This window comes from Apostichopus japonicus, chromosome 2 (genome assembly GCF_037975245.1).
Source record: "Apostichopus japonicus isolate 1M-3 chromosome 2, ASM3797524v1, whole genome shotgun sequence".
NCBI classification, from domain to species: Eukaryota; Metazoa; Echinodermata; class Holothuroidea; order Aspidochirotida; family Stichopodidae; genus Apostichopus; species Apostichopus japonicus.
Genome location: NC_092562.1, coordinates 4,534,388 through 4,549,828, shown reverse-complemented (window position 1 = coordinate 4,549,828; position 15,441 = coordinate 4,534,388). Strand labels below are relative to the sequence as shown.

The following is a 15,441-nucleotide window of genomic DNA, read 5'->3' as shown; positions in this document are numbered from 1 at the left end:
AGCACTCGTAAGCCTAACAGGCTTCAAGATTCTAAAAATGCCCTTACATTTCAACCTGCCCCCCCTCCTCATGCCCCACCCCTCAAAAGGGCAAATGGTAAAATAGTTTGCATACTTTCTGGGTTGGAACTTGATACTGCAGACGACGAGGCCTCTGATGGACTGTCACTGCTTGGCAGCTGAAAAAACAAGGTAGAAAAATGAACACTTATAACCCTCTCTTATCTCTAAAACTTGCAATATGAACTTCTTAAATGGATAAAAAGTAACTACCATACTGTTATAAAAGTTGATACGTCAATTCAGGGGATGGATTTCTCTCGGACAATACCCTCTCCTTTTCATACTCTCTCTTTTTGCCCTTCCCCACTTTTCTGTCTCCTAACATCACCCCGCCTGCCCGCCCCACCCATCCCTTCCCCTCCTTACCTCTCTCCCCCTCCATGGTCATTACTTTCAACAAGTTTTCAACACACTCCCAATTTCATGAGAAAGTGTGACATTCAATTTTCTTTTACCTTACTTTGACAGCCCAATGAACTGTCAATCTAAATTTAGACTGGATTTAGTCATAGCCAAATCAGAGTAAACTCTTTAGAGTTCAATTTTTTACATTTTTGTGAACAATTTAACACTACCATTAAGTCAGAGTGCAGCTTATTCGCCAGACACGTCATATTTTACCTGACGTAAAGTAAAACAAACTTGAAGCTTTCTTTTCCTCCCTTTTTTGGGGGGGAGGGGAGGAGCGGGGGGTATATGATCAGTTGACATCAAAATATCTGGTTTTAATGAAGTTTGATGATTAAAGTGGAAGTCCCTAAGGACTCCCTACCGGACTTTGACACTGTGCAGGGCAAATCAAATTATACGTTACCCTAGGATAAAGTTTGGGTGAGGGTGCATGATCGCTGCTGAGTTGTAAGTAAGCCATCGCTTTCTGCGTATTACGTGCATCGTCCATTCCACCATCTTGTCCGTCGTGGGGTCTTCCCTCCTCCCAGGCATTCACTGACTCCTGGAATCCAGAAGAATGTTCACCTTGTGGGTCATATCTCTCCTCTTGATACCTGTGATCATGATTTCCTTGGCCCATGGACCTGCCAGGGCCACGACTCGGTTGATACACACCCCTAGGGGATTCATCATCCTCGTAACTCCCACCGGGCTGCTGAGTGTGGCCTTGTCCCGGCACTGAGGGATCCCTGTGACTGTATCCTCCGGTATAATTCTCCATGGGCCTCTGGTCAGGGCCAGGGCCCTCTTCATACTGAGGCGGCCTTTGAGTTCTAGGTGAATCATAATTTTGATTGTTTTGATAACCTCCTCTAGGGGAGTCCTTAAAGTACCCTTGATGCTCCGACCGATGTCTTAGATCGGGATCTTCATGTTCTTGAATACGGTCTTTTCCAATGGGTAGATGTCCATCATTCTCATAATGTGGCTGCCGGCTGCTTTCAAGATCTTTAGACGTCGTCTGCGGTCTAAAGAAACATGAAAAGAAGAGAAGCTTTTTGAAACAGTTCTGGATGTCCCAACACTCCATAATTACTCTCGAGTCTTGAGGAGGGTTAATCAATTTAAGCTACTAAGTTACGAAAAGCATCACTTTGAAGTCTTGGTAGAGTGTCCACTTGTCTTTCCTTTTCTCCTCCATATTTTATTAAATACTATTCCAATCAAATTATATCAATCAAAATGCTTCTCGAATGAAACTGCCAAAAAAAGGTAGTTCAATAACAAAAACATGTCAAGCATAAAAGAGATCTCTTTTATTTTTTAAGTTTAACCTGACAAATTGTGTGAATTTTCTTAAATTTGAATTTGCATCAATTTTTTCAATGTCACTACATAACAAATCTTTAAAATTTGCCGAGTCAATAAATATGGAGAAAAAAATCTCCTGCATCTCCTGCATTTGGATGGCCAATTAAACCAATCCTATAGCTGCCAGTCACATACCCTAACCCTTACAGACAGTTGGGTAGATTTTATAATGCTAGTACCACTCTATACTGTACACCAATATTATGCTTCAAAGCACTTGTACTGACAGTATGAACAGTTTCTAACCTTTATCTGATTATAATACCAATACCACTCTATACTGTCCTATCATATCATGCTTCAAAACACTCATACTGACAGTATGAACAGTTCCTAACATTTATCTTGAATCGCTTATTCATACAGCTCATATTGTGTCCCAGTGCTGTGAACCCTGACATGTAAAGGACAATATATATGGGTAGTCCCTACACCCATTAATCCACACCACTGCTAGTAGGAAATATCCATAGCAAATGTTGCTCTTTGTGAAAGATATATCACAAGGAAGTCTATTCTTTAGTGCACTTTCTATGGGACCTACCCATACAATTAGCTGTTATAATAAGTTGAACCATACCCAAACTCTCTGCAAATATGCAAAACCTAACTACTGTAGCTGTCAAATTTTGGAGGTAGAGTACCGGGTAGCTGTAGAACATACCCATGATTTTCCCTCTGAATTCTTTCCGAGATCTCCTCTGGTGTTTGCTCGCCGAGACCAGAGTCGCTGTTGGTGTGCTTAGTGAAAGTTTCTTGCCGCCCTCCCTTTCTGGGACTCTCCCGTTGCTCGTAATCTCTTCCTTCAGATGGAGTTGTGTCTGAGTGATGAGGCTCTGCGTCGGAAACAGGGTGCGTAGGTGCAGGAGAGGAGAAAACTGGTAAGACGGACGGTTTGTTAATTTTGTGGTGATTAGGTGAAAGATTAGAAATCGAAAGAGTATTAGCAGAAATAAAATCTGAATCTTGGGAAGACTTTCCGGGCGAATCCTTACCAATTTTGGTATCCCCTGGGACAGCTTTGAAAAGTGCACCAGAAGTATCCTGGTTACCAGGAGGGTACCCCGTGGTATCAGGCAACCTGACAGAGTTAGCCAATGGTATTTCAGAGGGCAAGGTTGATACTAAATCTTGGATAGGGTTATGGTGCTGCCCTAGGTTGGTAATAGACGGATCTTTATTGCCCACAGATTTAGATTCGTCAATGGGGACACCAAACTTGGAATCTGTCTCATTAATATTCTCTAAGGTAGTCACTGAAGACTGTCCATTAAGTGGGTCTGTTGAGTTGTACGATGGGACGTTAGCCGACTGCTGGCTCTCTGGCAGTGACAAGAATTCTGGAAGGGTGCCCTCAGACGTTTGTGAATAGGTACGCTGAGATAAGGTATAGTTCTGTGAGGGTAACCCTTCACTGAACGGTCCTGAACTCCCTCTGCCCTCCCAGCTTGGATTAGAGGATGTACTGACGGGCATCCGTCTGGTAGGAAAACTTTGTGTGGAGTGAGATTGCACAGGGTGTCGAAGGGGAGGGACCTGGTTATCGTGAGGGGTTTTAAATTGTCTAGACTGAGCATAGTGGGGAAGAGGCAAGGACTGAGGTGAGTGAGGGTAGTTATTGGGAGGATGAGGAGGGAAACTAGAGGAAGGAAGAAGGGCCATTCTTGGCTGGTAAGAAGCAGATCGTAGGTTAACGGAAGAATGGTAAGAAGTTGTTGTTTTGGGTGCATTAACAGAGTACTGGTGCTCAGAGGGGCCTTGTATTCTCATCTTCCCATTTGTAGCTGGGAATCTTTGCTGAAGATTATAGGCAAGTTTCCTGAGCCGAAGGTCTGCAAAAAGTGTCAAAAAGTCATTCATTTAAATCAATTTGATTTTTAGCAAGTTAATATTGATAACGGCAGATTCACAGAACTGAATGTTTTCAATTCGAGGGCTCTGGGTCTATTAGTTCCTTGTGCAGTACACAATGGACACGTATAAAACAGTTAAACATGAAAAATTATGGTTAAAAAAATTAGGTAAAATAAAATTAGGAAAAAAAAACACCCAGCACCCAATGAATGGAATGAATTGTACAATGTGTCGTCCAAAATATTGGAATTTACGAGAGACCAAATGACTATATACTGTACAGTAGTCATATTTAACGCTTCAGTGAAAACCACAGTACATGGATACACGTACACGCACATACACACACATACATGTGTACATGCAGGAAGGATGAAAGAGGATTTATGAACATACTACATAAATAACCACATTATTAGTTAGTACTTTGGAAACACCATAAATGGAAACAAAACTGAACAACAACAACAAAATACATATGAAAACATGCAACAATGACACAATGGGTTATAAAATAAACATTAAACAATATGGTTATTGAACAAAGTAGAAGTTTTAATAATTAACTTTACAAAATTTGCAAACTATTGGTAGAGTACTCTTGTACAAACTTTAAAGAGATCAGATGGTCCATAGATCTCCTTGATTCCCTTAACTTTAATTTCAAGCAACTCCTTTGATCATATTTTGGATAAATCGTCAATACTCTTGAATGATCAATATCCAACAATTTTTCCAACTGGTCAAGTCATAAACAGTAGCATTTCCTAAAGAAACAGGCCAAAACTGTATTAATATTTCCGACATGCTATTCGTATCTCCTTTATCAATAAAAATCAAAAAAATTTAGACAAAAATCTATCTCAAAATGAATGGAACCATTTACCAAGTGAGCACTTGCTAATTTTGCAAGATTTCACTCGGTCAAAATAATCTACACACTTAGCAGATTGTTAAAAGATGTCACCTCAAATTGATCTAGATTTGTATTTTGTGGTACAATTGCCAGATACTGCCAAACTAAACTTGACAAGCTAGCTTCAAGAACTTGGGTGATTTGAATTCCGGTCCACTGCCTCCCAAAAAATAATTAAGTGTATCCGGGTACGAAAAACTTTGATTGGTGGTAGCATAGTAAGTACCACACAACCATAATGTATATATGCATGAAAATTACTCACACATTATATCGTCCCTCATTCATATCTTTATTTGAAAATTGACATTCCTACCCCTATCCCTCCCCTCCCATTTCCATCTCCTACCCCACCCTACCTGTGCTCCATCCATGTTCACTTTTTAGTCTTTTTACATCACTTTATCCTTCAACAATACAGCTGTCTCTTGCTAGTGTGTTAGGTTCTTTTAAAAGTGTATAGAGGGTACGAGGGCAATTTAGCACACATAGAATAAGTATGCTGCCACCATCTACTGTACGAGAGACCTTTCAACTCAAGGTTATTATCATTGTACCTTTGTTTCTATGGCGATGTTATTGGATCAAGTTCTATGAAATCATTGGCTACATGCCAAAAAACAAAATTGATTTTGCATGAATGAAACTGTTCAAAATTGTTCTCCCATATAAGGCTCTTGTTTGTTCTTTTTCCATTAAAAGTTATTGTCAAAAGTATAAAAGTGGTACTTCTAATATTAGTCACACTTTCAAAAATTACAAAAGTCCCATGACAATCATGCAATAAATCAGCATACAACCGAAGGAGTTTTGTATCGTGTTTTTCCCGCCATGAATCATGAATGAAACTGTTCAGAACTTTTCTCTCATTTAAAGCTTTTGTTTGTTTTTTTTTTTCCATTAAAAGTTATTGTCAAAAGTATAAAAGTGGTACTTCTAAAATTAGTCAAATTTTCAAAAATTACAAAAGTCCCACGACAATCCTGCAATTAATCAGCATACGACCGAAGGAGGATTGCATCCTTTTATCCAACCCCCGTGTTTGTTCTTTCCTGCTTAATGGCTAATTAGTTAATTATAATAATTACAATATAGCTACAGGTTTATGTCTTCCGACATCAAACACCAGTCATTAGATATATATACACATTTGACACGACATGGTTTCTTTCTCCAACACCCAATTATTTTATTAACTTTTCTGCGAATTCCCCTCCTTCTCAATCACAAAACATTTGTGTCCAAATTATTAAAAAATCATCATCTCTGCTATTTTCGTACAAATTGTCAGCCCTATGAGTCTCATTAACTTTTTGTTTGTTTGTTCAATGACTGTTTTTATGAGTTTTTCCTGTTCTTCTAGATTTGCAAAAGTGTGAATAAAGTTTGAAATTTGAGCAATATCACTGTACAACCGCAAAAGGAAATGTACAGTACTAGCAATACAGTGTGTTTATGTACATGTGTGTGGTACAGCATTCTAGACTGTACTATAGATACATACTGTATGTCTAGCATGGATTGACTTAGAAAATGATTTTTTTCCCTTAATTTTTTTACTCATGAAGATATTCTTTCAAACCATTATATCAATGTTCATAATCTGCCACACTTGAGACACATTGTCTTCTTAACCTGTTTGTCCTTCAGTAAACTTGTCCACTTGTAATTCTCGTTTTTTTCAACTGTCTGCTTTTTGATGAGCAGAGACAACATGCTATTCTTATTCTAAAAAAGTCATCAGGTTTATTGCCACCTAAACAATCTGATCTGTAAAATTGGCCGAAAGTTTCCTCAAAAGAACTTTTCTAGAGGTTCTGGACTACCCAAAGTCCCCCCCCCCTCCCCTGACAGTAAGGAATGTCAAATTTAGACAATCAAAGTCAAATGTCTTTGTGCAAGATGAAATGCTATAAACTGTATGGCAGTAACTTGAAGGTTGACATGAATCAAGTGAGCATTTATTTGGCTTTTCTTGCATATTTAGGGTCAAATACTGTTGACCCTTCGTATACTTAGCTACAGCAGATATCTTAGTAGACAAACTTGCATATAATAAGACAATAATTCTTTTTCCAATTTATTTCCTTATCTTTTGTTTTGCTGTTAAATTTCAGCAGATATTTCATCATGGGCATAAACCACCTTGTAACATCCCTATATAAACATAATGAAAACGAATATTGCAGTAAACTGTAATGTCAGAGGTTTCATCTTACTGTTAGTCTCAATTAGTGATCCCACTTTCAAAAATTAAGGCTTTGGAATTGACGAGCCAGCTAAACACAAAAGAAACCAACAAAATTAAAACACAACGGTGGCTCAAAATGCTATAATTTCCAAAACCCTTGGGGCAAAAACGATTGCTGAAACCCCCCCCCAAAAAATTGAAAGTTGCGCTGCTTCAAGTCTTTACCAACTCCTACCTGTATATTTTAAAGGTTTCGGAATTCTTCGAGCAGTGGGTTTCTCCACGAGAGGTTTATCGTTTTTGACAATACCTGCAGAGGTTTTGTCGTCACCTATTTTTGTCTTGATCACCTTTGACCTTAATGTGTTTTTCACATTTTCCGGAGTTCTTATCCGTACTTTTGCCTCTGCTGATATGACTGGTTTGGAGACCAATCTATAATTCCTTTGATTGTTATTAATTGGAACTGGCTTTCTCCCCTTAGTGTCTCGCAAAGTGGCAGCGACTATACCATTTTTCAAAGGGGGCCTGGACCTTTTCGCAATGATCTCCTTCTCCTGGAGCGATTTAAGTTTGTTCATCGTCAACGATTTAGTGACTAGATCTCTACGGCTAGACTGAGGTGCAGTTCTACCTTGTTTTATTGATGACGATGGTTTCACATTGTTCCCTGCAGGAACAGCTTTAATGATTCCCTTCAGCTTATTAGTGGGTTTATTTTGAACTTTAAACTCGACTTTTTTCTTTTCTTTTTTTTGAGACCATTTCAAACTTTTGACAATTCTCCTGTCCTTTCCTAGAGAGTGGAAGAATGGGCATAAAAGAAAGAGATAAGTGTATTTGCTACAAAATTTATGTATCTATCAGCTCTTTCGACTTTTAAGGTGTCATTATCACAAACCGCAAGATCTCCATGTCTTTCCCCCTAGCCCCAACTCCACCCGCCCCCTTCCCTCACTCCCATCTATTGTTTCCTCCTTTTGTTCCCATTTTACGATTGCCTATTTTTGTGTCCCTGTTCCATTGTAAATTTTAAACAAAATCACTTTATCTAAAGGTGCAAACAATCTTGGACGACTAAAAATCTTTAGCTCTCACTGAATAACAAAAAATTCGGTTATTCGGTCAATCAATAATTACAGTTATCAGCGTTGATATACTGTATTGATTAAAAACCAATTTGCCTGCATTGAACTTTCAGGGCTTCCAACTGCATATATTCTTTATTTCTGGAGAGTTCACAAATGGGACAAAATTAGTCGCTCCAATTTTTCAAATCCCTTCAATATTTATAATATAACAACAGCCTTGAGAATGTGTTCTTTTTTTTCTTCCTCCCAATGATAGTCAATAAGCTTCGCTGTATTTGACAGTAAAAAATGTACAGAAAAAGACCAGATGGTTTGCAGTGACAAATTAGCCTCCGTAAAATAACTAAATCTGCGAATGTTATGACAAGTTCTACCTACCGATCCTTGTTTTTTTTCAAAATCTTAATCACACCAGCTCCAGGTTTGTAATCTATGGCCTGTGCAGCCATATCATAGCACCGTAGAAAATTACTTACATTCTTATGTTTACATGCATAACGATGGCAGAGGGAAAATTAAAGAGGACTTTTCCCAATCGTCCCCCGGACCGCGGGTCTTACTTTTTCGCTGTCCAAACAGAAATTATTGGTGTCCGAAAAAAAAGCAGCAGAAAAACAAAGAATGTCGGATATGTAACACACTGCGGTTGGTTTAGGCACAGAACACCAGCTTTGGGCCAGTAAAATTCCCCTTCAGGTGGACCATAGGCCTACCACCTATTTTTGGTTTATTTTAGTATCTCCAGAAGTGATGAAGGATGGTCCATACTGTAATTAACTCTCAATCAACCTTCCCAATTATTTAGGAGTTGGAAACGAAAAGGTTATTAAATGATACAGACAGTTTAACATTCAATTCGTGCAGTGTGTGTGCTGTATATAGGCCTACAGCTCTGATTTCAAATGGTGCCATCTATCCAAGGACAACGTCAGTCAGAATTTTCGTACTGATGTGTCAAGTGGTCTCAGAAAATAGAAGATTTAATTGCTAGTTATTGTTTCTTCAGCTATTTGAGGTTTTCGATATATTCAGCAGTAAGTTATGATGGGACCCCTGATTGCCCCCCCCCCCCCTCCCCTTTCAAGGGCTTAATTGAATGAATCAGCTCCTTGGTATCTAGATCCGATTGTTCAATGTTAATCCTTTGTTTTAATAAATTCTAATAACTCAACCAGAACCATGTTCTTGCAAATTTCATATAAACAACAGATCCCTGAGATGATATTAAACACTATTTGCCACGGGAGAATTTTTTAATAAATTTTAAACATGTAATTATTCGAGAGCACAAGTGTAAGGTTTTACTATTACATCTGAGGGACTAACTATATGATGTATACTGTACATAATGGCCCTACAGGTGGTGTATTAGACTCACTAGTCCAGTCACTCTAATTGATGAATGTTTAATGCTCCATTTCTCTCAGATTAAAAAGTATTAAAGAAATACAACCTAGACTGATAACAGTGCATCTTGGCTGGCAACAACATTTAAACTGAAGTTTTTATGCCTAAAGTCGTCCTTTGAACCCTGTCTGCTTTGGCAGGGATACTTGTGCATTCATCATGCATATTCATGACCCACCTTTCTCTACATTAGTCTCCTCATCTTTGTCATTCTCTCCATCGATTTCCATAGATGATGCTCCCTCATCTTCCCGAGTTGCAGTTTCTTGTTTGCTCGCTTCAATCAGGGCTGTGTCAGGCACATCCTGTGGAGCTTCTAAAATGAATATTTCAGGAGCAAAATTCTACAACACAGAGAGATAAAAATAACGAGTTTACTCAAATTGTTCCAAATAAAGTCCTGTTATAAATCACAAATTTTCATTATAAAAAAAGGAAAAAAAAAGAGAGGGTTCAATGAACCATTTGGAAGGTTTTTATTATTATTATAAACTGTTGTGTGTCATGCTTTCAAAGCACTTATACTACTAGTATGAGCAGTATGAATATCATGTTTCTACCAGGTAAAGGTGAGGAACTGTTTATACTGTCAGTATGAGTGCTTTGAAGCAGGCTATGGCTGGACAGTATAGAGTGGTATTAGGTTTAGAAAATTGTCTCCCAAAACTGACTGGGGGAATCAATATAATTAACAATTAATATGTACATGTAATGAAAGTAACAGCATTCATCCCTAGGCAACTCTTTTATATGCAAAGTAGTAGACAAAGCTTAGGTACAGCTGTCTTAATAATGAATGTTTGGTTAGGCCTATAGGCCCGAGTGTTCATGTGTGTTTTTTGGATAAACATTGCTTCCAGGCAGTCTTCATCAGCTATTGTGACACTTGTATGCAATATTACTATGAGGCAAACAATCACATCCCAGCCAGAACTGATCATTATCATTCATCATCCGTCCATCCTTCATGTGCTCATTTGTTCGTTCCTTCGTTTGTTCCATCTTTTGTTTGGTACATTAATTGATTAATTGAACATTAACCCTGACAGTTGGAACCCCCCCCCCAAAAAAAAAAAGGACACTAGAGGGATAGGACTACTGTACAGCAATAAAACACAATCTGGAACATTTGTGAATATTTGTACGACAATAATGAGGGGACAGGTCAGCTAGAAACCTGTTCATGATGGAAAATATCTTAAGTAGATAACAGAGGAGCCATAATTGCCATGGAAACACCACATCAAGTAACAGAGCTACTTCCTCACCTTTCAACAAATACAGTAAGTCTCCCCTCTCTCTCCTCCCAACCCCCCTCCAGGCTTGGGGTAATCGTAATCAGTAATCGTAATCGATTACAATCGATTACATTTTTTGAAGTAATCGTAATCGATTACTTTTGTGAAAATTACAAAGTAATCGTAATCGATTACAAGGGCAAAGTAATCGTAATCGTATTACAATTATGATTACAGTGAAATTTGAATGAGAAGGGCAAAATTAGTAGAAATGATTAAAACTAATTCTTACTACTGGCTTTTAGTGTGACCAAAGAAGTGTTCCTGCTTCTAGAATTCTCTAGCACAATAAACTTATACTAAGAAGTACTGGGGATTTGATCGCAGATATGCAGAGGATTGTGCAAGTAACCACAATGTAATCGTGATTGTAATCACGATTACATTACAATGTAATCGTAATCGATTACTTCAACTTTAGGCTGTAATCGTATTTGTAATCATACATTCTCAAGTAATCGTAATCGTAATCGATTACATTCAGATGTAATCGCCCCAAGCATGCCCCCCTCCCCCCTACCCTGTTCCCCACCTTTTTTTTCTTATCTGCTTATAATACCATAGTATCAGAGAAATTTAGTTAAATAACATTGTGTAAAACAGATTTCTTTTTTTCTTGAAATTTAAGCTTTCATTTGATTGGTCCATTAAGATACACATGCCCAGTAAAAGTGCAATCCTAGAAGCAAACTTTGAACACTAATCAGTCCGATAACATCTCAGGATATCCCGAGGGAAATGCTTGGGAAGCCAATTGTAATGATTTACCATGAAAAGCTTATATATTGTGGGATATTGCCAAATCCCTCTCTAGAAAATCGATACCAGCCTGGGTACTTGTTTTGCAACCTTTGAACATATTAATGAATGAAAAATGTGCTTTTTGAACTGGAAGTACAGTACACTAGCCCTATCAATGATTTGAATAGCACATTCCACAAACAGAACTGGACTGAACAATTCTAAACCACATTCACTTGCCAATCAATCATCAAGTAGGCAAATGACAAAAACAGACCACAGAAGGAAAACGTTTAACTTGGGTTTTACATTGTGTAATGTCAGTAACATGTGACCCAATCTTACATCCCACAATTCAATTCCCAATGCCATAGGTGGTATCATGCACACATGATACCACCCCCACAATCTCCCATGGAATGACTTCATAATTCATTGTTTTTAATTATATACCACTTACAAAATAATTCATGAATATTCATTCACAGAGAGAATGGAGAGTATGTTAACACATCGAAAGCAAATCTTTGACCAATGAAACCAATCTTGCTCTAAAATACGATGTTACCAATCATTGCCTGCATTTCCTTATGACGGCTGATATCTTTTTTGACATCGAGAGCACCTATCCTCTCTGCCCACCCACCCACCCTCCCTGCCCCCCCCCCATAACCACTCAATGTCATTATGCACCTTACCAATACAACTGTTTTGTACAACCATTATACAACCCTACCATTACCACTGTACCAATACAACTGTATGAGGGTCAGACATTTAACCATATATATGTACAGCATATACCAACTTCAAGGTGAAAGCCAAACCCCTAGCATTTGTCATTCAAATATTACAGAGATCTTTAGAAGGAACTACCCCCCAAATATCTAAACGAAAAACTGTTGCTGCGTGTGGCACCTTAGATATCACGGTTGGGTACAGGGAGTGATGTCTATAGTATTTAGAGTCTTGTTCAACGATGTATTACAACACTTTAAACATCACTCAAATGGAATAAGGTACTTTCCCAGCTGTTTGGGGAAGTCGTTAAGTATATAAAGTAATGGGAGATTGGCAGTGGGGGATGTGAGTATCTGATAAGGAGCGGAACATACCCTTGGCGGTAGGAATGCTTTCACTTTCAGTTCTAGTTCCTGTCGACCTTTGACCTGCAATGGAGAACAAATTCAAATGACATATGTGGAAATTTAATACTCTTGTAAAAGAAACCAAACAACGGGTAGTAAGACCTACTACCGGCAAAATTTCAAATTACATATAAATAAATATATATATATATATATATATATATATATATATATATATATATATATATATATATTTATTTAATTTAATTTAATTTAATATTGAAATTCTAAAAAATTAAAAGTTTATCACAGTTTAATTGAAATTGCAGAGTTGAATGCCTCAAATTTTGCTACTGCAGCGAGTGTGCCATTTAAAAATAAAAATGGCAGTAAGACTGCAAGCAAAGACGGAGAAAAAAAATCAAAAGTTGGTACTTTTCTTTTACCATTTAACTGTTTTTTTAAGTTTCTTTTTGAACATACAGTTCAGAACCTACCTTTGAACCTACCTTTCAGAACTTGTGTATTGAAACTTATTAAAAATAAAAAAAAATAAAAAAAATAGCACATCTGAGTTTTGACATGTTTGCCAAAAATAAAAACTTTCACTCTACCTAGAAATCTGAAACATATTGTGATAGTTGCCATGGTACCTAGCAGCTCACCTGAAAACTGTTGGACTAACACTCTTATTAATACAATATTTATCGTGTGTTATTCTGATTAATATCATTCTCATATCCAGGGAGAAAGACATTATACAATGTCGTGTGATCAACCAACACACAGACAGACAGATGAACAGGAAGAGTCCTTCCTAATGTATTATACTAGTAGGATCATGATCAATAATCGTATTACTTCTTCCATTGATTTTTTCCTTTCTACCAACGAACGTTAGATCACTTTCGTCCGATGTATCTCGCGTTCAGGTAGACAATGAGGCATGACAACATGGTAGGTAGGCTTAATACACAAAGCAATCGACACTCCAGTCCAGATTCTTTTATTCTCGTATTCAAAGTTGACAACCACTTGTTGAGATGCTACTCAGCTGGCAAGTGACCAGATTTGTTTGTCTTAGAATAGTGCAAGTACCCTAAAGACTTGTGAACTTAGGGTAGGACACTTTTGGCATGATTAGACAAATAAATTAATATCAATAGCTGCATCCTTTTTATTATTTTCTATAATTCTGTGCTCTGCTGTTTTTGGCTGTATTGTACAAATATATGTTGGGGTGGGAATGTGGACGGTACAAGACATATATTGATTCTAGACAAGCTAGTCGTATTTTAGGGGATAATCAGCTCTACTGTAACAGTAGACTCAACATATATCAACATTATCTTGAGGCTAAGCTTAACACCGTTTTTGACGATAAAAGCCACCCCCTATGTGTAGACCTTGATAGTGCATTAATCCCTCGCAGTGGATGTATGAGATTTACCATATGCTGCTACAAACTGACACAAATCATCTTCAAGTTAGTTTATCCTTCTGGTCCAATTGTTATTTTTTATGCATTCTTATGTATTTATATTTTTAATGCGAGCATGCAACTGTCCTTTTGGGATATTAATAAAGTTGCACTTGAGGGTGAAGGAGGGGGTGTGGGGAGGTCGGGTAGGGCAGAGAAAGAGCAGAGAACAGGTCAAACTATATTAAGGAAATATTTTAATTGAAGACTCATTGTCCACTTTCAGTTTACATCAACCTCGCTGTGACAGGGAATAATTCATTTGGTGTAGCATTGCATAATGCTATGCAAAGTGGGAAACTTGCTACTATACACCAGTGGTAAAATGCTATGCAAAGTGAGAAACTTGCTTCTGTATACCAGTGGTAAAAATGCTATGCAAAGTGGGAAACTTGCTACTGTACACCAGTGGTAAAATGCTATGCAAAGTGGGAAACTTGCTACTGTACACCAGTGGTAAAATGCTATGCAAAGTGGGAAACTTGCTACTGTACACCAGTGGTAAAATGCTATGCAAAGTGAGAAACTTGCTTCTGTATACCAGTGGTAAAAATGCTATGCAAAGTGGGAAACTTGCTACTGTACACCAGTGGTAAAATGCTATGCAAAGTGAGAAACTTGCTTCTGTATACCAGTGGTAAAAATGCTATGCAAAGTGGGAAACTTGCTTCTGTATACCAGTGGTAAAAATGCTATGCAAAGTGGGAAACTTGCTACTGTACACCAGTGGTAAAATGCTATGCAAAGTGGGAAACTTGCTTCTGTATACCAGTGGTAAAAATGCTATGCAAAGTGAGAAACTTGCTTCTGTATACCAGTGGTAAAATGCTATGCAAAGTGGGAAACTTGCTACTGTACACCAGTGGTAAAAATGCTATGCAAAGTGGGAAACTTGCTACTGTACACCAGTGGTAAAAATGCTATGCAAAGTGGGAAACTTGCTTCTGTATACCAGTGGTAAAAATGCTATGCAAAGTGGGAAACTTGCTACTGTACACCAGTGGTAAAATGCTATGCAAAGTGGGAAACTTGCTACTGTACATTAGTCTTAAGATGTATAGCACCAGTGGGTTTCCACAGAAATGAAGTATTTGATAACAGACAAGAATATAAAGCCATGATAACCTGCCAATGTACACAAAATGTGAACTTGAATTTCCCAGTGTGGTGCTCTACTGTGCTGCATATTAACAGACATGTTGACTCGATATTAATTAAAATCCATCGATGTTATAATCACAGTTGGAGCCCTGTTAATTTGAGAAAATATTTAACTGACCAAGTTGGACATTTTGTCGTTACCAGAATATCAAACAACGTGGCAGTTTTGACGTAGAAACTTTTTTCTGGTCAGCCTTCTGAATATTCCAGGATGATAACTAACTAAAAACCAACAAAACCATATTCCCCCCTGTTTTATCTTAATATAAGATATAATGAAAACCATTGAAGGAAAGGTGCCATGTCCATGCACTCATGAATATGCATCTGTAAAGATATAATGAAAGCCAATGGAAAGGTGCCATGTCCATGCATTCATGAATATAT

The 15,441-nt window shown here is 37.8% G+C and overlaps 1 protein-coding gene across 7 annotated transcripts in view; it reads right to left on the bottom strand.

Moving 5' to 3' along the window:
* The window catches only part of LOC139975077 (spermatogenesis-associated protein 1-like), a 37,656-nt gene that overhangs the window by 15,207 nt on the left and 7,008 nt on the right, over positions 1–15,441 (bottom strand). For 3 of the 7 annotated variants that reach the window (XM_071982698.1, XM_071982706.1, XM_071982712.1), the window contains exons 4-8: positions 12,441–12,494; positions 9,465–9,630; positions 2,492–3,659; positions 878–1,484; positions 116–179 (exon numbers count right to left, since the gene is read on the bottom strand). In XM_071982698.1, the coding sequence (XP_071838799.1) occupies positions 116–179; positions 878–1,484; positions 2,492–3,659; positions 9,465–9,630; positions 12,441–12,494 (2,059 nt within the window). Of the gene's footprint in view, positions 1–115; positions 180–877; positions 1,485–2,491; positions 3,660–7,023; positions 7,585–9,464; positions 9,631–12,440; positions 12,495–15,441 lie in introns of all 7 variants that reach the window. The other 4 variants (XM_071982719.1, XM_071982728.1, XM_071982733.1 and 1 more) reach the window with 4 other exon arrangements.